Source organism: Blennius ocellaris (assembly GCF_963422515.1).
Source record: "Blennius ocellaris genome assembly, chromosome: 4".
NCBI classification, from domain to species: domain Eukaryota; kingdom Metazoa; phylum Chordata; class Actinopteri; order Blenniiformes; family Blenniidae; genus Blennius; species Blennius ocellaris.
In genome coordinates, this window is record NC_137653.1 from 4266007 (window position 1) to 4289824 (window position 23818).

Genomic DNA, 23818 nt, shown 5'->3' on the forward strand with positions numbered 1-23818 from the left:
CGGGAGACAGGCTTCAGAACTCTGGTCCAAACCTTGAAAAAAAAAAACGACGACTGGCCGATCGCACTCACGTATTCAAATCTTTGTTCTTCCACACTTTCTCCACCAGCTGCCTGATGATGCCGGTGTCCAGGATGAGGTTGTGAAGAAGCAAATTGTCACCTAAAGGAGGGGAATAAATGTCCACGGCACAGAAACGGGCAGCAAAGATCATTTATAAAAGATGCTCATTTAATATAAACCTGAAGACACAGCATTGCAAATTAATACAGAATTTAAAATGCGTAAAAAGTCGGAACCTAAAGTACCTTTATATGCTGATGTACTGTAGCTATCATTATTAGATTGCATATATTATATCTCTCACCATGTTGCCCCAATGCTACCTGGCAATAATAATCAGATTTGCATAGAAATATTTTTTTAATTGGTTCAACTTAAAAAAAAAGTTTTCTTGGATTTAGCAAATCAGTAATAAAAAAAAACTAAAAACTAAAAAAAAAACTAAACTTGAAGTTGTTTCATTCGATTTTTGACAGCAAATTTGTCGGGGTGGTAAAGACAATATATACTAAAGAAGAAATAAAGAAAACACCGTCCAGTTTGAAAGAGCTGATAACATCTTTAGTGTATAATGAATATAAAGGAGTTACATAAAACAATTACTACACAGAGGACACATGATAGTTTTTTTTTCTTTTTTAGGTGAATAATTGAAAAATATCACATTTAATCATTTGAAAGGCTATGACTTGTCGTCACCTCATTCCCTCTGAAAGGACAAGACTACACTTTTCTGTGTCTGATAAAAAAAACCAAAAATACAACCGAGGTGAGAAAGTGCAGAATCTCTGTCAAAGCGGGACGACGTCCTCGACAGACGGATTCAACTCACCGTTTTCGACTTGTGCCTGAAATGTAAAACCACGTCTTGAGACCCACAACGTGCATTTCGACAAACGACAGGGACTCACATTGTTTGGAATCTGGTGTCACTTTCTCCATGAGAGCAATGAAGTTGAGCAGGAACTCGGTGTTGTTGTTGGACAGTTCCAGCTCATTGCAGTATTCCCTGGAGAACGGGCGACACAAATTCAACTCACAACGGGGAAGCGAAGGCAAAGCCTCTCCCGCCAAAACGCTTCAACTCCACGTCAAAAAAAACGTCCGTCGTGGAGGGAGACGCGACGCGAGGCGGAGCCACATGAACACATTCAGGCAGTGCTGGAAGCTTGTTGTGTGCAATGATGCAAAAGGTCAAACGTCCGTTACTGCTGTTGGTCAAAAACAAAACGTGAACTGGACTGTAGAGCGGAGATCAGCCGTGACGGGGACAGAGACATTTCATCCATTGTTCACAGTCCAGGTTGCACTCAGACACAACGACGGTCCGATGATAGAACAGTACATGCAGAGCATTTGATTGATTCTTACTGGCATAAATGAATGTTTTTGTTTGTTTATTTCTTTGCTACACTACACTACACTACACTACACGAGCAGTAGCATATTAGCTGCATGCAAATGAAGCTTGACCTACTTTGTTGCAGGTAATTAAATTTTTTTTAGCAAATACAAAAAAAATCTGAGGAATTTGATTAATTGAAGAATTTGCTCCTGTAACTACACCGACGTCTGAAAACAAGCAAACAAAAACATCCAGAAATGAATATTGAATCGTGCAACTCAATATCACAAGAAACACACTTCCAAGAAAAATGGAATAGGGAACCGAAATGTGGAGACAAAACAAGCAAACACATTATTGTGCATCCAAAAGATGTGAAGATCAGACCAAAAAAGAAAAAAACAAAACAAAACAAAACCACTGATGACCATTAAGGACAGCAAGCATTCACACAGGGCTACCTGGGAGCAATGAATACATGTCCTTCAGACTCAAAACTGTTTGGCAGCAGTGACTCAAAATCTGCAACAGAAAGGGGAAGATTATTGGGGGGGAAGAGCAGTGGGCCGAGCAGTGGGGAGTTGTGGGCAAACAGCAGCTGTTCTTCGGGAGGTGCGGGGACGGAGAAGGGACTTTACCATAGCAACACTGAGGTATCATGGGAACACTAGCGTTAGCCAATATGGTGCCTCAAAAGCAACCTGACTCTGAACGAACTGACTTCACAAGCACTCACGTCTTCCGCTATTGCTTTTTTGTTTTTTTTACCTGCAAAAACATTTTTCCCGATGGTTTTTTTTTTTTTCCCGGTTTCGCTCTAACTCGTTTCGGACGTCTGAGAACTGACTTCGGAGACGTGATTTGTCGGGAAGTGAGTTCTCAGACAGATTTTTGTTTTTTTTTCCCCCACGTGAGTGCTGTCGGATCAGGCAGGCATCAACATGGCCAACTATTGCGAGGGTGGTGGGGGTGTGGTGGGGGGGGGGGGTGGTGAAGGTCCCAATGGAAGTGGTCACCCCTCAGACTGGCAGAGGAGAGGACTCAGAGAGACACACAATCGGAGGAGGTGCATTGCATTGTGAAGGGCATTTTGAAGGGCAACTTCAGTTCATCGATCACAGACAAGGCAGTACACAGAATATCAACCGTGGTGGGGGGGAGGAGGAGAAAAAAAAAAGAAAATGTCGGTACCTATAACTGAGCACAGAGGAGGAATTGATTCAAAACAGCTAAAAAATAAAAATAGAGTGCCCAGGTAGTTTTCCGCCCACAATGCCATGCACGTCCGGGGTCAGGTTTACTGATGAAGCTTTGGGTCGTGCCCCTGGCGGTCTGAGGGGTGAGGAGGGAGGGAGACAAGCTGATGGAGACAGGGAGAACAGAGGGACGACGCAGGAGTCAGGTGCCAGACACCTGGCAACATGGGAGGACCGTGGTGGGCAGGCCTGTGGGGACAGTCTGCAAGCTGTGGTGGATCCAGCTCACAAACAACAACTGCTATACGTGTCGTTTATATGGAGGAAGATAAAGCTACGGCGATAAATGACATAAAATGACTACAAGAGAGCTGATATGTGAACCCTACGTATCGAGCAGGTGTTGATCTGTTGCTCATATGTTGTAAAAATGAGACATTAAATAAAAGATCTGTGTATCATTCAGGAATAAAAGTGTGTGAGGCTCAATATGCCTAGAATGGATCTACCAGAGTCAAAAACAGAGGGATTAATCAAGCCTATGTGCAGTGCCTGTGGCCTAATGTGAGAACTAGTAAAGGCAATTGTGAAGTTATGACACTGTGAGAAAAAAGACAGAGAGGGGAAGATGAGAGAGTGAGAGAGAAATGTGGTTCCAAGGAAATGAGAAGAAAGTGAAAGAGAGAAAGAAAGAGGCAAGACAACTCAGTTCGGAGCTATCTAAAGAGGGGAAAGGATTGAGGTGAGGAAGGAAAAAGACAAGTTTCAACAGAAAACATGAATATCTGTCTTCGTCGGGTGTTAGTGCTTTAAACCTTTTTTTTTTTTTTTGCTTTTGGAGCAGAAGTTATGTGGGGAGGAAGGTGAGTTTGGGGACTGGAGGAGCCGTTGTGAGAGATGTGAGATTTGAGCTGCAGCGAGAGGGTGAGGAGAAAGAGGGATCGAGAAAGCAAGAGGAGAAGGGAGGGAGGGGTGAGATAAAAGAGGAAAAAGGGGAGGAAATCCTGAAGACAAGACGGGCAGGAACAGAGGCAAGCAGGCTGGGACAGGTGAGGGAAGGAAGAAGGGAGCAGGAGGAGGAGGAGGAGGGGGAGGAGGAGGGTGGGTTGAGGACGAGAGGAGGAGGAAGCGGTACGGAGTAGGAAGTAAAAGTAGGGAACGTGGACCAATATGGAGTATACTTGCCCCCTGTGTGGATCCATCAGAGAAGGAGTGAGCAAGAAAAGAAACAGGGGATCGGGTGGGAAGGGGGGGATCACAGACAATATTTTATTCAATTACTGTTTGAATAAAAATATTGTTTTTTTTTTTCTTGAAAGAAATAAATCAATTAAAGTCAAACAAGACAGGAGAGAACAAAAAAAAAAGAAAAAGAAAATGAAGAGCAAACATCTTATTTGCAGGAGCAAACGAGGAAACGGAAAGATCAACGGAGGAAAGGAAAAATAAACTGGGCAATCCAGGAAAAAGAAAAAGGAAAAACAGTTAAGACAAAACGAGTAACTGTAAGAGATAAACGTGGCAGAACGAAACAAAAGAGGAAAATAATCAAATGCACTGAGGAAAAACAGGGGAGTAACAAGGTCTGGACAAAGAATGAGAGAGACGACACGTGTCTCCATTCAGACCCACACAAAAAACAAAACAAAACCAAAAACAAAACAACCCAAACTCCCACAATTGATAAGCCAGTATCCCGGGCCCATGTGGGAGTTTATCTGTTGAATGATTCCAAAGCTGAGAAACATCTCAAAACATAAAGAAGAACAATCACACACACACACACACACACACACACACACACACACACACACACACACACACACACACACACACACACACACACACACACACACACACACACACACACACACACACACACACACACACACACACACACACACACACACACACACACGCACAAGTACAGAACAGAAGAAGAAAAAAGAAAAAAATCTCTAAATCATAAAAAAACTCATCATAAGGAGTGAAAAGCATGCGTGTTTTCACAGGTTTTTCAGAACATCAAATACTTTAAAACACAGACGCTTCAGAATCATTTCTTCGGTGGAGAAGAGGCGAGAGCATTTGGCAAAAAAAATAATAGCACAGAGGTCACCATTATTTTCACCTGAGTAACACAGTAAAACCACAGCTTTCACCTTTCTGTCAGTTCAGTCATTTTTTTCTTCAGCAAGTGTGAAGAAAAAACATCACCGTTTTTTTTCTTTTCTTTTCTTTCTTTCTTTTTTTTACAGCACAGAATGAAGACAAGAGGGAAAAGGGGCAAAAGAGGAGTTGGGAGTAGTAGGGGGGGGGGGGGGAGAGGGGGACTCAGGTATGGTCCTGCCTATCCAGGGCAAAGAGGAGGGAGAGGGGGGGGGTTCAAGAGTAAAGGGGCGGGGCCGGGCGGTTGGCTCCGCTCACACACTCCCTACGATGATGTTGGAAACCCGGCGCTCATGACTGAATAAGAGTGTATCAGGTCCGGAAAGAGAGAGAGAGAGAGAGAGAGAGAGACAGGAGAACAGAGACAGAGAGAGAGAGAGAGCGATAGAGCGCAAAGGATGCTGGGTATTCCCGAAAGTACTTACACTGCACCTGAAGGATCTGGTCACTTAAGTTGGCCTTGACGTGGTTCTCACTATATGTTGGCAGAACCAACCCTAAACTGAGACGACAAGGCAGAGAGTTACACATATTGCAGGACTTCCACGCAGGCTGGACAGCGAATATATCAACGTCTTCAGAGAGCGACACGTTCTACCTCAAATACATCTATAATAGAAAACATACTGCTATGAAAACAGTTTTTAATATACTTTTTTTTTTTCTTTCTGATGACTGCGGGAACCCTGATTTTAACTCTCAAGCAGCGACAGATAAAATAATTTTACAATATAATTGTTATTTTTATATTAACAGGGACTATTAAAAAAAGACATCTGGCATCGTTATGACAAAATGACAGACTTGCGTTGCTTATGCAGGAATATATGAACTCATGAAGATCAATTAATTTGAACTACCTGTTATTTTTGTCTGTCTACAGTCTGAAACAAGGCAAATTAAATATTTTTTCCTAGTAAATTCTCTAAATTTTGAAAAAAACAAACAAACTGTGATTCACATGATGCTCCAGTTACCGTGACCTTTTGACCTCTGGCCAACAAACTATGAACAAACTGCAAATACTTCCCACGATATATTCCAACAGTGAGAATAAGACTAACAAACAGCAGACGACTCCAAAAACACGACGTCTCTGACCTCCAGGTAAAAGCCGACCTGATTTTAATGTGTGATTGTAATCCAACGCGTCTCAGACGACACGCGCGTTTTTGGAGTATTTGTCATTGTAAAACCCGAGACGTGAGCGGCTTCAAAGATAATTTCTCAGTTCGACATCTGTGCGACGTTAATAAAAATTTACTGTCTTCCACCAAAGCCAGAAATTAAAACAGACAAAAAAAAAAATGGGAAAACATGTTTTATCTTTTAATCTCTGGTGCCGTACAAAGCTGAAATATGACTCATTAAAAGGATTAATTGGAACAGATAGAAAATCAGACTGTAAAATGTTCCCTGTCTAAGAATGGAAATTTAAAAAAAGCTCATTTATCATTAAAAAAAAAAAAAGAATCAAGGATTCTTAGTGCTTTGAACCAAATAATTCAGGATACACAAGTGTGTCAGGGTTTTGAGTGTCATATATCACAACAGTGACACATGCGGATTCTCACTTAAATATGCTGGATTTTCCCTTGGAGTTGAACATTAATAGAAATAAGCAGACAGTCTCATATGGACTGTGCCAGGACCAGGCTCGCTGCCAGCAGATGTAATAAAAAAAAAACAAAAAAACAAAAACAAATCAGGGATTTGTAGGACTATTGAATATCATAAACTGCAATTTGCAAAGTGATGCCTGGAGGAAATGTCATTACGATGCAACCTCAAATGTTCAACCAACTTCTGAGATGAATAAACTAAGCAATTAATTTGTGCTTAGAGTACTGTTGAAGATTAAAAACAAAAAAAAAAAAAAAAGTGTTTTCATTTGGGTAATTCAGATGAATTATTTAATGCAAATCCAGAAGGCAAATGAGCCTTCAATCAGTAGATGGGCTCGGCGTACGCCAGTTGTGCGACACGCAGACGCTGCAGTTCACAAACACTCAGAACGGACAAATCAAAGTTGGACTTCACTCACAGGTTTGAGTTGTGCAATCGTTTTTTTTTTTTCCCCTTCACCTGGCGCCCAAGCGGCTGCACACTCCGTCTCGGACCTACCTGTAATCCGTGCCCTCCACGGGCGTCCACGTGTACGTCCGCAAGGCCTCGTCGATATATCTCTGTTAATGAGCAGACAGACACGGGGCGCGGTAAGTGACACCGTCACGTCGTCTTGCACATGTCTCCGCCCGTAATTAGAGGGAGACAACAGAACACCGAACATACTGAGCGAGACCAGGTTCGTTACAACACCGCTCAGGGAAGGCGCCGCGATGGATTATGATTGAGTTTCATATATTGATGACTTGCCTCATCAACTGACTTAATGAGCGTTTTGATTTTCTTTTGCCCTGATTTGCCATCAATCATCTGTCGACGGATCTGAAACGAGAGAGAGACAGAGAGAGAGAAAGAGAGAGAGAGATTGAATCACAGTAACAGACAAGTGATACATGACAAGACGTACGTGTGACGCAGAAGACGTAATCATCGAAAGGTTCCGGGGATGTTTTTTTTTTTTTTTACCTCCTCCTTGTTGCTGTCTTCTAGTTCCGCGTCCAGAAAGTCCAGAGTGACGGGTTCCCTGAAGTTAATGATCTGAACAGAGGAGGGAAGAGGGGCTGAGCGAGCGGCAGTCTGCAGGAACAACGTCCAAATTCACCACCAGAATTGGAAAGCAGCAAACTTATCAGATGGAGGAAAATGTTCTCTCTCTCTCTCTCTCTCTCTCTCTCTCTGAGATCCTACCTACCTTCGGTCTTAGATTGGGATGCAGCAGTACATAACCGTTTGGGTCAATGGCGAAGGTGTATCCGTTGGCTCCGAGCTGCACGGGCCCGCATGGTGGGACGACGCACAGACAGATATTCATCGATTAAAACCCCGCATTCCGCTAACAGTCCGTTACTACGGGTGCGAAACGTGCTCACCCTGTACGTCGGCGTCTTCTTTTTGATTTCACTGATCGCGAATGTCGACGCCCATGACTCCAAGGATGAGCTGATTCTGTGAGAACAGAGAAAGTCATTATTGCCGTTTTATCCACACCTCCTGTCGAAGAATCACCGGGAGCTGTTGGCTGTGCCACCTCCACCCCCCCACCACCACCTCCACCACCACCACCACCACCACCACCAACACCCCCCCGCCACCACCCGCCGCCGCCATCTCAGACTTATCCCTTTTGTGTGCAATCTGATTAGTCCATATTTCCACAGTCTATCTTAAACCGAGTCGGCTTGCTGCTTTAAGCCCCCGCTGATAAGCTCAGAGTAAATACTTTGGTCATGGGATGCTGAAAGCGGGATGCGTCTCCTCTTCCCTCTCCGGATGGTCGCTGATACTACAGATGAGCCGTCACCCCGGGGCGAGGCGTCGCCCAGAGGAGCAGCGTCTGGATGGATGCCACGGAAAATGATCGATGATGGTCAAAAACTAATCGACTGCTACACCGAACCCTGTCTGTCTGTTCGTGACTTCAGTTTATACTCACCCGGATGACTATAACATCATGTGACGTCGAGGGAATTTGTGAGTGTGTGCATGTATTTGGTGTTTCAGTTCTATTTTAATTTTTTTAAATTTTTTACCTGAGAGCTGCCGGCATCTGGAGTGTTGTTGAAGACCGGCATGGTACCAGTGATGACGAGGCCCAGACCCTGATGAAACGTTAAATATAATGAAAATTTGGGTAAAAAAAAAAAAATAATAATAATATTTATGATAAATAGTACGAATAGTACTTCTGTGAAAGACTTTTGCATTTATTTAAAAATGTCAATTTCTAACAGAAAAAATCCTGCATGTGTTGATGTTTCTCACACAGACAAGACTATCAGGCTATCAGGAATCTGCCTCATCAATATTCCGTAACAAGTATAAGTAGTATTTAAAAACCTAATACTTGAAAAGTAAAGAAACTTCCTCCAATAATTGTGATTTAAAAAAATAAAAGAAATCAATATTTTATTTAGGAGTTCCCCCCCCTACTGGTATTTAATTGATATTTCCTAAATGGAAGAAAATGTAAACATTTTAAGGGCAGGAAATCCATCAGACGTTTCCTTGTTGACGTTTGTAATTTAAACACGTTTGTAACTCACCAGGGCGTCCTGGTAGACGTTGGTCCACTGCACCTGCTTGGCTTTGGGGCCGGCCAGCACCATGGGACGTCCCAGGACATCCAGGTACTCCTGCGACATGAAACACACACACACACACACACGTTCCTGTAAGACATTCATTGAGCTCGTCACGTTCCGGCGTCGTAAGCAGAGAGCTGGACGAGCCCTCCGATGTTCATTCGTCGTAAAAACTACAAGCCCCCGACCGGCCCTTGCCTCGCCTCGCCTCCGTCACCACATAAACCAGCGGGCCGCCATCGCGGCCCCGCCGAGCCGCGAGGCCTCCAGTCCCGAGCCGCTCAGGGCCGTTTTTCATCATTACCAAGGAGCTATTAAAAACACATTAAGGGCGTCAATGGCACGGCGTGCAAACACACCATTTTCCCAGAGGCGCTACTGTCAGCAGTGCCACAGCGGAAGCCTGCCACAGCGCCAGTGAGCGGAGGTGAGGGGTTAAGTCCACAAGTCATACATCATATTCCCTAGATTCTTCCGTTCTCATGAGCCGACTCGTACATCAGCTGAGATGTCTTTTTTTTGTTGGTTTTTTTTTTTTGTGTGTGTACAACCTATCGATCCTTGTCGTTTGGGATATTGTGTATATATATATATATGAGTGAAATTATTGAGCGGGTTGACCTCATGCCACAAAACGGAACCGGTCTCTTAAGAAGGGAGGGAAAAAAAAAAAAAGAAAAGAAGCACAATGAGGTCCAACCGTGAACCCTCTGTGTCTCATTAATATAAAGACCTATGATGAAATTACTCTCTAATTTACCACACCAGCAGTTCTCATATGTGTGACCCCCCCCTCCCCCCCCCCCCTTTTTTTAAGGTGTCAACACAATATACTCAAGTGTAAAAACAGAATCAGCCAGAATGCAGCAAGTCTGCAGGGGTTAAATGTTAATTTTAGCAATCTAACGTTAATGTTTTGTCACAAACTGAGAAATTTCCATCCATTTAGTGAACGGGAGCCGTCACCGCAAATGTCTGACCCTTGGCACCATCTACTGCTGACACACAGAAGAGGTGCCCTGTACGAGCACACAGCTATTCCAGCACTGCACTTTTGACCGTTTGTTTTCCATCGTCTGAACAGCGAGGTGCTGACAGGCGTAACCTATTCTATTATTAGCTCAATAAAAGTGCGGGTTAATGCGCCACAGGGAGATATTCCATCAGGACAGTGACAGCCAGACCTTTTCACGGGATATAGGGGGGAAATTTTCCGCCTGGCAAGAACAATCTAGGAAACATAGAAAGTCAGCAACCGCAGATATGTGGTTGAAGCCGTAACATAGGCGACTGCGCCATCTGAGCTTTGACTGAAGGCTATCGCCGATCTGATTAACGTAACCGTGATTGTGGAACGTGATCTCATCAGTAATTGTCCTTCTCAAGACAAACACTCAGAAATTAATTCCTGGGCTGTCGCTGCTGCTTCCACTGAGAGCAAACACAGAGAAAGGTTGAATAAGTCACATATAATGTAAAACACCTTTTTCTCTAAAAATGTTCATGCTAATCCTACAAATCAGGCCCGAATTTGATGTCAAATAATAACATTACCGTCCGTAATCCATCTGTTTCTTGAATGCTGCCATTCGATTAGGCTGAGACGATGTGATGGGTCTGTGGTACTGAAGGAAGGAGTGCAGTTAAATAACATACGGCCCCGGTGTGTCTTCAGGGCCAATGCAGAGCGCTGTAGTCACCCACTTTCACAAAACCTATTAGAGTAAGTGGCAGTTCTTAGAGTATAAATATGCCAGAGTTAATGGAACAGCCGACAGTCTATTCTGGGGCCTGATCGCTCACCGGGACTGGGGGGGGGGGGGGGGGGGGGAGAACTGTGCAGTGGCCTCTGTCTTGAACCAACACCGAACAACGGAGTCAATTTCTACAGCTGGAATGAGGTTACCCGACAGGCCTCTCTACGCCCGGAGAGCCTCCGGCAAACTGGGAGTTGCAGCTCTGAGCGTGAGAGGAACCTGAGGGGTTGCTTAGGTACGAATGACACGGAAATAACATGCATGTACGTGTGTAAATTAAGATATTGGAGCCTTTACTTCACTTTGCTTCCAGATACATTTTTGTTATATAATATATAACAAAAATACCAGTTAATACCGGCTAAACCAGTGCAACCCTTCAGTCGTTTTTGTGTTTCTTCTTTGAGCGACTCAACACACCACCTTGTGGTTTAGTCTCGTACTGCAACAGTTGCAAAGTTATAAAACCTTCTGATTTTGTAGAAATGCCACATTATATGTTTTTAAAATAACACCAAGAGTGTTGTTGTGTTTCATTTTACACATTATCTGAGGCTATATGAATTTTACATTAACATAAATATTCTAAAACAAGAAAACCCTAACATGCTCCATGACTTTTCAAAACACAAATCATTACCGACATTGTCCACAATAAAAAAAACTATGAAACACTTTGATCGGACTGCTGAGAGGCATTACATCTGTTTAATTACCTGAGGTCATTTCTGCATTATTGTTTAATTTGTAAAGACCTTGAGTCATAAATTTCCCTCACTCAACTAAAAAAAAAAAAAAAGGTATTTCCAGGGAAGTCCTCACTACTTTTCACACTTCTTACCTGGGTATTGATCCTGATGGCTCCGATGGATGGAATTTCAAAGTAGTAACCTGAAAATCAAAAGGAGAGAATCAATACACATCAGCAGTCGGCTCCATGTCGCACACCTGTGCGTTATTCTCTCTGCACACACAAGAATCAAATAGTCCCCGTGTGTACATTAGGGATCCATTTGTAGATTGGATTATAATCTCTTCACGTTACTGGCAGATGTAATACGATCATCTCTCGCTGATGAAGTCGTGGCAGGCGCAGGCGCAGCGGAGCCAGTGACCCGTACGCGCCGGCGGTGCTGTAGGACGTGAACGTGGAGGCTCATTGGGAATGCTGGGCTTCAGGCGGCGCCGCAGCTGATTAAGGGCGGAGGAGAACGACCGACTGGGTCAATAACCACACCGCTCCCCAAGTTATTAAAGCCAAGGAGTGTTTATACAAAGAGCCGCGAAATGGAGGCAGCGCCCGCAGAATGTTAAAGAGCTGAAATAACTTTCATTATTCTCATAAATTATGCGCTTCCTCCACAGAGGTCCGTGTGGAGATTTGCCTTCTCTGTCTCATTCATTGCTGAGCTTAGAGCGCTGGAACAGTATGCATGTATGTGCACATCCACACACGTCCCTGCACGTTCGGTCTCCGGTTCAAGCACGCGCGCACGGATCAGTTATTTGTTATAATTCCGTTCAAAGCGGCCGTGTCTCCCTTCTCGGCTGCGTGCCAGGGAAGCTGCATCAGAGGCGATAGAGCCAAACCGAGAGGAAACTGTAGGTGGCAGGCAGAAAGTGAGAAGGTAAGACGAATGTAGATTTCCTCCGCAGGTTAACCAAAGAGATTTGCAGTGTGAAGATCAATTATGAGCCTAATTATTTACTCGAGAGACTCATTTACATAATATCCTGGCACTTGCAGATGTCAGCTCTCTTTAAAATGCCATCTTTTAATTCATAAAACACTTGGCGTCTATACCGAGATAAATCAAAGCTTTGATAAGCGCCGCACTACAAGCAACGACTGAAAACGACACTCCAGGTTAAAGATGTTGTCCATAAGTTAAAGTGTCCTTGAGCAAGACACTGAACACAAGATTGCTCCCGATGGAAGTCGAGCGAATGGGATCTGACGCCGTGCAGCGTCCGTCATGGCCGTTTAGCAAACTGGAGTTACAGGAGAAAACCTACGAATGCACAGGAAGAACATGCAAACGCCGTGCAGCCGAATCAGGGAGATTATTGCAGTGAGGTGAGGGGGGGAATAACTGCTACGCCACTGTGCAGCACACTTTATTTAACCATCTTCTTTTTTGCTATTGAACTTTTCATTTGAAAAACAATACAGCTCACACTTTTGTGCCCGTGTCACCAGTCTTCAACACTTAACCTGAATGAAATAGTATTGAAAGGCGAGATAAATTAACTTCAGTTAAATAAATTAACAGAAAGTAAAAAAAGAAAAGAATTATTGCAACTACTATATATATTCACCATCATCCAGGTATTACCTATCACGTAGACAAAATATCCAAACTTGCAATAACAACAAAAGCAATCATAACAATTACAACTGAGTATATAGTAGAAATAAAGACAGACAATGATGATTAATAATTTTTGTTTCATCAAAACTTCAACTGAGGCTACGAGTGACTTGAAACACGTCTCCAGTAAGATTTTGGTAGAAATTCCAGAGAAAATCGTTCTGCTTTTTGTAGAATTCTATTTTTCTGGACATTTGATTTATTATTTTATTCATAGATCTTATCCTCTCCACTTCAGCGGTTAATCTTATTTTATTCCAATTTTTTTGTTTGGGATTCTGTTGCGCCGTGTGAGAGAAACGTTCCCATTGTCCTCCGAGTCACAGAGAGGTTACTCCCTACTTGGGGTGGGATTGCAGCTCGAGTGAGACAACAGCTTGCGTCTGCAAGTGGCCCACTTGTGTGTGTGTGTGTGTGTGTGTGTACTTGTGGGTGTGTGCTATACTACGGTGTGTCAACTGTGTGCATGTCACGGGTGAAGGGTGAGGGCCTGGAAGTGTCAGGGAGCTGGCTCTGCCCGAGTGAGATACCAAAGAGTAATAAGCGCTGAAGATATGAGAGGACAGCTCCATTGAGGACGGTGTGTCAACACCATTGTCTTGTGCTGGCATTGACTTTAGTAGCATGGTAATCACTACAGTCATAAACAGCAGAGAGCATGTTGGCGCAGAGGCATAATCCTGGACTTTCCCCCTGCCTGACAGGGAGATGGCATGGTAATCACACGGCGACCAGACTCCTCCTGCTAATTAATAACAACTTCTGGGGCGACGCTTCTGAAGCGGTCGGCTCCACTGGCAATAAGCTAATCAGCCGCCAGTTAAAGCCCCCCATAAAGGAGCGGCTTCAGATAAATGGCATGCGACGCTGGGAGACAAATAACGCCACAAAAGGCAGGAGGAGAAGTGGTTTAGGCATTAAAAGCGAAACAAAAGTGAGTCTGGAAAGACTGGAGTGACGATGAGATCGGTGCAGACGGTCAGGAGGAAACAATATTGTACGGCCAGGGCTCCTTAATAACATATTTTTAAAAAAAACTGTCAAAAACTGATGTGTTTGCTTATGATTGCTGATGTTCATAGTTACTGCGGTTTTGTTTTGTTTTCTCAGATTTCTACACGTGGAACCTTCACATCTACGCCACAATCCTGCGTTTCCTACTTAACTAGAAACGCAGGCACGCAGGGTCTTGAGGGGATCAGCTGGCTTTCGGGGTTCTGCCGCTGGGCAGCGGTAGAACACCCGGGCCCCCGCTACCCCTCAATTTTAAACCGCACCCTAGACACACACATTGCACCACCTCTTCAAAACACAAATACATACATCCACATGCACCCAACACCCCACAGGGTGGAGGGGGGGGGTGGGGGCTCCCCCCAGCACCTCCCGCCGTGTTCCGGGGTGAGTGCGGCTGGAGTGCGGGGGGCACGCTAGCTCGGGCGTGGCACCACCGGGGGGGCTGGGTAGTGGTTCTCCCTCCCTATTCACAGTTGGACTGGTGGAGGACTAGATCCCGTAGTGGCCTGGTGGGGGCCTGGCTGGCGGCCTGGGGAGTGGGGGGCACCCCCCTCCCAACCAAATAAATGTATGTACGTATGTCTGTATATATGTAGATATGTATGTCTGTGTGTGTGTATGTGTATGCTTGGTGTGTGTATCTGTGTGGGTGTGTATGTATGTCTGTGTGTGTGTATGCGTATGCTTGGGTGTGAATGTGTGGGTGGGCTGGGATTAGGTGATGGGGTGGGGGGGGGGGGGGGGGGGGGGTGGCGGCTGTCATCCGGCCGGGCCTGGCTGGGCCTTCGCTCTTCCTGGTCTGGTCTGGGGGGGGCTGGTCTGGGGCTCGGCGGCTGGGGCCTTCTCTGTCCCGCCGGGGGTTGGGGGGGTGGTGGGGGGATGGCCCCCGGGGGTGCGGCGGGCTCCGCTGTCGGGGCCGGGGGGGCTCCCTGCCCGCGTGGCCTGGGGGCGCTGCACTGGCCGGTCCCGGCTTGGCGGCTCGGTCGGGGCCCGGGGCTCTGCACCCTTTATCCTTCTCCTGTGGGCCCCTCTGGCCTGGGGGGGGGTCCTCTCTGCGCGCTCCATCTGGTGCCTTCCGGGTTGGGGCGTGGCTCTCCGGGGGGGTTTGTCGGGGCCTCCCTGGATCCGGCGGGTCGCTGGGTGCCGGAGTGGCGGCGTCCGGCCCTGGTGGCCTTGGGCTCCGGGGTGGTGCTGCGGCCCCCCCCACAACAGTTCCATTCACATCCAGAGGACAAACCACACACACACACACACACACACACACACACACACACACACACACACACACACACACACACACACACACACACACACACACACACACACACACACACACACACACACACACACACACACACACACACACACTTCCACTCCTCATTGACGAGATTGTTCTGTTAATGATCAAAACCAAGTTGTTGTTTGCTTTTGTTGTTGTTGTGTTTGTTTGTTTGTTTTATTTATTTATTTTTTTTCTATGTCCTTTTTGTTTTTGCTTTTGTTATAATTGCTGTCATTATTTAGGTCTTTTGCTCTGTTGTTGCTCAGGCTGGTCTTAATCTCATGGCAGTTGGAAAATATTTAGATCACTGTGGTTAATGTATTATCAAAAAAAAACAAAAAAAAAATAGTATGTAGCACTAACAAGGGTATTGTATGTATTTTGTATTTTGTATTTTTTGTATTTATTTTGTTTCACCAAGCCTTTCTCTGTCTCTCCTCTCCTCTCCTCTATCCTCTCACCCCAACCGGTCCGCAGAATGCCGCCACCTCTGAGTCTGGTTTCTGCAAAGGTTTCTCCTTGTTGAGGGAGTTTTTCCTTTCCACAGTCGCAAACACACCTGCTTGCTCATGTGGATATGTTGGGCTTTTCTATTTTCTCTATAACAGCAAATTGGAATGACTGTAAAGTATTTAAAAATAATAAAAAAAAAAAAAAAAAAAAAACAGTGCGGGCGGTGCTCTGATGTCTTATTTACTGGCAGTGACGTTAAAAAAAACAAAACAATCCTGCGTTTCCAATCCCCTTTTCGTGTTATTATCTCTGTCTGTCATCAGCTACTTGTAGACATTCACACACACACACAACCCTGCTGTTGGCCCTTATCCTCAGTTTCACCACAGCACCAACGAAGCCCACCCGGTTGCTCTAAGACATACATTTTGAGGTCATGTGAAACTGGGCAAATATTTGTTTTTGCTTAACCGCCACCATCCGTTTGTCAAAGCTAGTGAAATCTGCTGCAGAGAAGTGACCGGGACACGGCTAATTGCTTTAACGTCCAGCTTCCACACTGGCTGTGCGGTTACTGGGCAACACTGCCGTTCAAACACCAAATGTGTCTGTGTATTAATGTGCGTGTGGCAAAAAGCCTCACGCTTCAGTCGGCGATGCAGTTTTTTTTTTTTTTACCGTCCATTTAAGGGCATCGAGGGGACCGCCAACTTTAAGTTGCATTTGTTGCACGACGTTTGCATAACTCTATTTAATGTGTATAATAAATACTTGCAGTGTCCCCATAAGCTTCTTGTAGCATCTGTGCTCATGGTACACGAGTGGTAACGTCATGATTTTACCTGACAGGACGGGAGGATCTAATATCGAAGGTTATTGCTTACTTTTGTTGACTTCATACCGTCGTGCTGTCACAAGTAATTTGTCATAAAGTGCATTTCCTCAGTCCTGAGCTTCATCACAGCTGTTGCTTTCGCTTTGTGCATGAGTAGATCTGTTATTTTTTTTTTTTTTTTTTTGTCTCCTGAAAAGAGTTGGTTTCTATTGGCTGGGGAAATCATTGTCACTATAGCGATGTGCCGTGGTGCCAGCACACCTGGCTTCAGAAGGGAATAGGAGAGGACACCTTGATTTGTTTTCTCGAACATTACGCTCAAAACATGGTCAACTTAAAGAGTTAAGTGCAATCCTGCACTCTGTGCATCGACTGCTGTTAATACAAACACGGATAAATGCTCCTGGATCTCTTGTGCACAAGACGGTTTCCCTACAACACCGTTAGTATACCTGTACATCACTGCAGTGTAGTGAGAAACGCAGGTTTTGTTGGGTTCAACAATAAGTCCATTCAATACAAAAATCAAGCCAAAGTGAAAAAAAAAAAAAATGTTGCTCACTACTTTGGTGCTGCACCAAATATGATATGCATACTGACTGAATTAGAATAAGTGGAAGTCACTAGAATTATTCTCAAATGCATTAATACAGAAACCTATTCGAGTATGCAGTATATGTATAACAGGAAAAATGTGAGCGCCAATAAAATCAGAACGCGCATAATTCAATATGTGAATGAGAGGAGACAGAGATCAAACCACCGACTGTGCAATCCCCCTGAGCCGCAGCAAGTCCATCTGCTTTAATGCATATTTCACCAACGAGCAGTGTGTGGTTTGCGTGCTGGACTGAAAGGATATAATACCCTCAATCTTCTCTATATACACCGTCTCCAGCTTAATTATTTTTACCGCCGGGGGGGATGAAATGCTCATGAACACTTGCTTGCTCACTTACCTTTATTGGCACAAGCGATCCACTGCAAAGGAGTGACGTCATAATTGTGCTGACCGACGGAGAAGGTGAAAACCCGAACCTGAACAAGGAAACGACACAAATAAGGAAAAGGAAGAGAGTGTGGAAGAAAAGGACAAATACTACAGACACTAGTACGTATTGATGACTGTTGAGCTTATATACAGAGGAGATCTTTTGTTGATGCTTAGCAGAATATGTGGTTTTCAATTCTACGAACAATATTATTGAAACGCATTTACCTTCCATATCGTGTACTTTGACACTGTGTGTTGAATGCTTTAACAAGATCCTAAATGATGATTTAAAGATCTTCAATGTGTTCGTTTACCCTCTTTATTCCAGTTTAAATTGAATTAAGTCTCATTTTCATATTCAGTTTTTTAGAGCAGAAACTTTAACATTTGTCTCACAGTTCCTCATTAAATAAGCAAATAGATAATGATAAGACCAAATTTTCAAAAACGTGAAAGTGGTTAAAAAATAAGAAACTTTTGGAAGAAAAAAAATGAAAGGTTATGAATACATAACAGTTAAATAAAATAGTATTCTATACAGTAAATAATGCAGAACAACGCCCCACCCAAGCCTTTTTCTTCTATCAACACAGGCTATTTGCAGAAATTCTATATTTTACTGTCACTATTGTTGTGACGCTAAAATGCTGAAGAAGTCACATCTTCTCCTGTATGACAGAAGACGTCACGAGGAGGCACGGTTGTAATAACAATCAGAATTAATATTGTTTGGAACATGAAATGAAGGCGTGGAAACCGCAACAAGGCGAGAACAAAGACGAAAAAAATAAATAAAATCATAAGACTCTCTACAGGCTTTAATATTACAAGCTCTGATGATAAAGAGGCTAATTAGCCAGCAGGTCAGAGCTGTTAACACCAGCAGCCAAACAACAAAAGAGACACGAGAAGTGAGAAAGACGGAGAGACAGATTGAGAGCAGAGAAAAGATGAATACAAATCCAAAAAAAAAAAAAAAAAAAATCCACAATAACATAAGAAGCGCAACAAAAATAGATGTGAAAAAAGCTTGGAAAGGACAATTGTTTGCACAGATTGGAGCACTTGGCATGTCTGACAGTCTAACAACTGCTCGGGGCTGTAATGAGACAATGTCAGCAGAAAAGCCTGGCGACGGGGGTCGGAAATGGGACTCTTAAGACTCTTTCTGGACGTACGTGATCTCCCCGGCACCGGCGGAGGGCGACCGACGCGTGACGGCGTCGCACACTCACCGTTTTGTTGGGCCAGTTGTACTTCTCGAAGATGTCCTGTGCACGATCCTCCCCGCCATCTGTAAACATCATTATCATCTTATTGCAGTTGGCCCTCGGGGCGCTGCTCTCCTGCGGCACATGAAACGACAACAAGAGGGAGACGAGAGGAGGAAGAAAAGGGAACATGGCGGGGACACAGGTTAGAGGCACAAAAGAACAAGGTCCCGCTGCTCCAACAGTATTCTGAAAAAGTGAATTAGCCTGGTAAATATGTGGGGGGGGGGAAACAAGGCGTCTTCATACTAATTAACATCTTGCCCCACAACACCAGCTTCCTGTTGGCGCCAGCAAGCATACTCATTCCCCGTGTATCATTTCCTCACACTATTCTTTTCCCCCCTTCTTCTTTCCCGAAAATGTTGGCGTAACAGATCCATCTAATCCACTCTCAGCTTTCACTCGGAGCTCTTCATCGTACATTTGTGGACTCCTTTCCTTGGCAGGCATGGGATTTGTCATATTAGCCTGATTTTGGGATTGCATCTCGAGTATATAACATTATCCCAGCATTAAATGTGGTTGTCTCAGAAGCATTCTCTCAAGCATATCCGCGCCCCCTCTCGCATGGCAGCTGTCATTGATATGCAGCCCGGCGGCACGTCAATGTGACAAGATCCTAATAAAGATAAATAACACGGCGACAATTACATATTTTTATTGTGTTTCTGCCACCAATCATGGCAGCGAGTCTGCAGCAGACAGCGATTAAAGGGGCCTTTTTATTTTCTAATTCTGCCTGCGCGAGGAAGAGTAGGGTGGAGGGGGTGGGGGGTTTAGGGGGGGGTACTTGGCTCTCTGCCTCCGAGCCCACCAGAGGAATATAAAGTGTCTGTGGCTGATCTCCTCTGGGCTGCGCTCATCAATCATCCCATCAGAGCCCATTAGGGTGGCAGCCTCCTAAAATACACAGCAGCATATGGAAGCTGAGGCAGCACCTGTGTCGAGAGCACGTGGACGCCTGCTGCTGACAGACCTCACCGCGGTGCTGGCTGCTGCAGAAAAAAAACAGCGAGCGGCTCTTCCATCACCACAACAGCCGTGATTGGACCCACCTTCAACGGTGACAGCGCTCCGGAAATGTCTTATGCAGGGCTACAGCCAATCACTGTCAGGGTTGTGCTATCGCTGTAAATCCAGTTTTATCAACCGGATTAGACGGGGTGACCATGTAGGACCCACGGCGCGGCACGGCGGCGTGTGATTTAAGGCTTTCTGGATGCACTTCAGGACTTTGTTCTTACATTGAGAAGCTGTTCGAAGGCAAACGTGAAGCCAGACTTGTAATCCGTGGTTCCTTTGGCTTGCATATGCATGACGGCCTCCTTGAAGATCTTCTTGTTGCGAACGTTGGCCTGGACCAGAGTCCTGAAGCACGGAACGACAGCGTCGGCCTTTTCGTTGAACTAAAACGGAAGATATAGAGAAACCACGCATGAGTTTATTTAAAAGGGGTGAAATTGTGCAAAACAATGAGTCGGATCATTTCCCCAAAAAATCACAGCCTTATGTGGGGTGTTAGTATCTATTAAATGTGGTCAAAGGCAGGAAAAGCAGTGACAGGCTTGTGAGTGGCCTGCACAATATTAAAGAACCTGCACAATATTATTCAGTTAGTCATAATGTTACAGCTGATTTGCGTGCGTAGCAAATAAGAATGTCCGTTTCTGCGCGGCCTGCCATCGCGGCAGCAGGAACGCAGTTGCAGGAGCGTACAGATGTAAGCTGCCCCGCTGCTCTCCGTCTGCCAGCAAACGCAGGCAATTACAACTTTCCACACAAGAAAGAACAGGTGCATCTGAAACGCCGGCGTGTTGCACCGCAACACGAACCCAGCCAAGGTAATATCGTCTGTCTCATCTCATCTAGCAAATTACGCTAAAGCTGTGCGATTGACTTGCGTGCAGGGTGTCTGTGTGTGTGCGTGTGTGTTTGTGTGTGATCACGATATTAGCAGCAGCCTCTGTAATCGCGTGTTTCAATAGTCGTTTCTCCTTGAAGGTCAACTTCACAATCCGCTGACATTTTCGGGACAGATTGACGTTAAAAATGTGACATTTCTGGTTCGGTGCTGTTGTCTCTCTCTCTCTCTTTATTTTGAACTGACAAAGAAATTAAAAGTATTCAGTGGCGTACATTTGACATTCATCACGGTGTCAAAACTTGAAAAGTCGAGCTGTAAAACAAGATTAAGAAAAAAATGAATTGGGGTACATCTACTATCTGCTATAAATTAAAGAAAAAAAAAAAAAAAAAGCCCTATCAAATAAAGCCTATATCATTATAACTAATTATACTGCTGTTAGAAAGGGGAGCCACAGTTGGTCATAAAGAAGTGCAGTGAGGCGTGCAGGCTCAGACGATGACGTCTGATGGTTGCTTTCAGTTCATTTCTCAGTCATTAGCGTATTTTGCGCTCGCAAATAATTCAAAGTTTCTGTAAGCTCCCGCTTTCTTTACACGAGTGAAAATCAGATGCACTTTCACACAGATTATCAAGCTCATGTGCTCATTTCTTGCTCTCAGAGCCGGGATTTAGAGGCACACACTGGCTAAAAGCTCTGGATTATGAAGGATTACCGAATGGCAGTCTACAAACAGAGCCACCACACCAAGTGAGTGGACCTGTTGGTGTTAGTGTGTGTGTGTTTTATTTATCCTGCAATATAGAATTGCATTAATATTCCCCTGCACATTAGCCCTAATACAAAACTTGGTAATCAGTGAAGAGTGAAAGAGACAGACGAGTCCAATCCTGCAGATGACGGCGAGGCAGGCAGAGCAAACACGCGGTAATGAGGGAGGTGCACAGTTTCCACTGCGAGCAAACAACCGGGAGCAGCATGAGCACACTGTGCCGCTTACCGACTCCCCGCTTGATTAGCACCTGCCTAATGAATACCACAAATATTGGCGTCGGCGTCGCGGAGGGCGACTCGTGTCGCAGGTCACGCGACCCGCGGGGGCGACGGCTCACCCTGGCCACGTTGACGTAGTCGTCGTCCGACAGGGTGTCCAGCATTTCAATCACCGAGGTTTTCATGAGCTTCAGGGTGAGTCCACTGACACTCCCACTCCTGCAGGGGGGGGGAAGCAAGAGAGGCTTCATAACACGAGGACAAATCCAAAGAAAGTTAAGGTTTGAAGATGAACAAGGGGCACTATGGACTTTCCACATGCCAACAGGTGGCACTAGCGCCCTTTGAAGAAGACTGACACTCCACCCGGGGAAGAGGAGAAGGGTGGGGGGGTTGAAAGAGGATTGAGATACTCACACATCCACTATGATGACCATGTCCTTTGGAGACGATGCTCCTTGGATATACCTGTACAAAAGACACAAAGAGCCGGCTTTAATTTGTTCCCATAATCTCTGAAAATTGCAGCAAAAGAAAAAAGAAGCCAAAGTCACAATGAGCCGAACCACGATAATGTGGAGCGACCACGGCTGAGCCCACTTAAGCTACAGAATACTGAAAAGGCTTATGTGCTTAGAAGAGTTAATAAGTTGTTATATACTTCAGTGTTGGCCACAGCTGCTGTCGGCTGACTTCAACACAGATAGTCCTCCTCGCAGAACAACAATGCCTCCTCTAAATAATTACCGCATGAGCCAAAGTAATTATTAGTTTATGGTCTAAGTAAATAATAACACATTTAGCACAATGGCCTGCACTGAGCTGTTTAACCCCCGAACCGTGCAAGCCATCGCCGTGGGAAAGACCTGTTGTAAAAGAAAAGACTCGTAATGAGTCTAAAAGGCGTGAAATAAATACTTATTTTACTCGGTATGAACCGACGAAGACGGATGTGAATCTGTGCTAATTGCACCATTATCTTTACTTTCAGGATAATATTTCAAAATACAGCTGACATTTAGAGAGAATCACTTAGTCGCTACAAATATTTATTTTAAAGTTTGTTTCTTACTTGTTCTTGCGACGTTATTCAAATATGAACGGAAGAAAATAACACCATAAGGTCTCTATAATCTGCGTCGATGTTGATTTCAGGGACACGTTAAATAACGTCACACTGTAATGTAGTGTCACTTAAAGGTGCTAAACATTTAAGAAGTCATAGGTCTTTAAAATCTGAGGACAAGCTCATTTTTTCCTCTTAATGACATTAAATATACCGTGTGCTGCTTCATGCAACGGCCTACAAGATTAATTATTGAAAACAAAAAGCAAAAAACAAACACAAATCAAAATTTTCCAGGCTAACACTTGGGTGGTAGTTTTTTGTTTGTTTGTTTGTTTTAATTAAAATCACAGACGAACCATGAAAAGACACATTGAACCAGTTTACGTTTATACATTTTGTTGCAGTCACGCTGCTCTCTGGTGACTCAGAGTGGAATACCCTTCATATTTAGTCACTTGAAATTTATATAAACCTGTCGAGGAGCAGCCTGAATGGCGTTGACCTGTGCAGTGGGAAGCCCGTGCTGAGCTAAGAGCTGTCAGTAAAATAAGGTCGCTGATGTCCTCTTGTTTTGATGACTCATCAGTTTGGCGTCAAGCACATTATTTACTCTGGCGGACGCTTTGTTTGGGGTGAAGGCCGGGGCGGGAGGGGGGGGGGGGGGGGCGGCGCTGGATTACATTACTGTGCTTCAGCCGCGAAGCAGCTAGTCTGTTCTGGGCGCGAGTCGGCGGCGAAAGGCCCGCGAGGGAGAGACGCCACCAAACTAGCTGGCCAAGACAACTTGTGTCCTGGAACATGCGCTCGCATACCGTCTGTCCAATGTTGATAGAGGATGACATACAGAGGGAAATCAAAATTCCCCTCAGTCTCTTCCAGTGGCAATTAAATTCACATTTACCACTGATACAAAGAGAGTGGAGATT

The 23818-nt window shown here is 44.7% G+C and overlaps 1 protein-coding gene across 1 annotated transcript in view; it reads right to left on the reverse strand.

Moving 5' to 3' along the window:
* Window positions 1–23818, reverse strand: part of cacna2d2a (calcium channel, voltage-dependent, alpha 2/delta subunit 2a) — a gene marked incomplete at its 5' end in the record, with an annotated part of 149895 nt that overhangs the window by 5503 nt on the left and 120574 nt on the right. The window contains 18 exon segments of the mRNA XM_080495601.1: window positions 72–162; window positions 975–1072; window positions 1870–1930; window positions 5199–5275; window positions 6898–6959; window positions 7150–7221; window positions 7366–7437; window positions 7592–7666; window positions 7770–7808; window positions 7810–7845; window positions 8430–8498; window positions 8943–9032; window positions 11580–11629; window positions 17657–17735; window positions 18927–19037; window positions 20210–20371; window positions 21943–22042; window positions 22241–22291. Of these exon segments, the coding sequence (XP_080351727.1) occupies window positions 72–162; window positions 975–1072; window positions 1870–1930; window positions 5199–5275; window positions 6898–6959; window positions 7150–7221; window positions 7366–7437; window positions 7592–7666; window positions 7770–7808; window positions 7810–7845; window positions 8430–8498; window positions 8943–9032; window positions 11580–11629; window positions 17657–17735; window positions 18927–19037; window positions 20210–20371; window positions 21943–22042; window positions 22241–22291 (1395 nt within the window).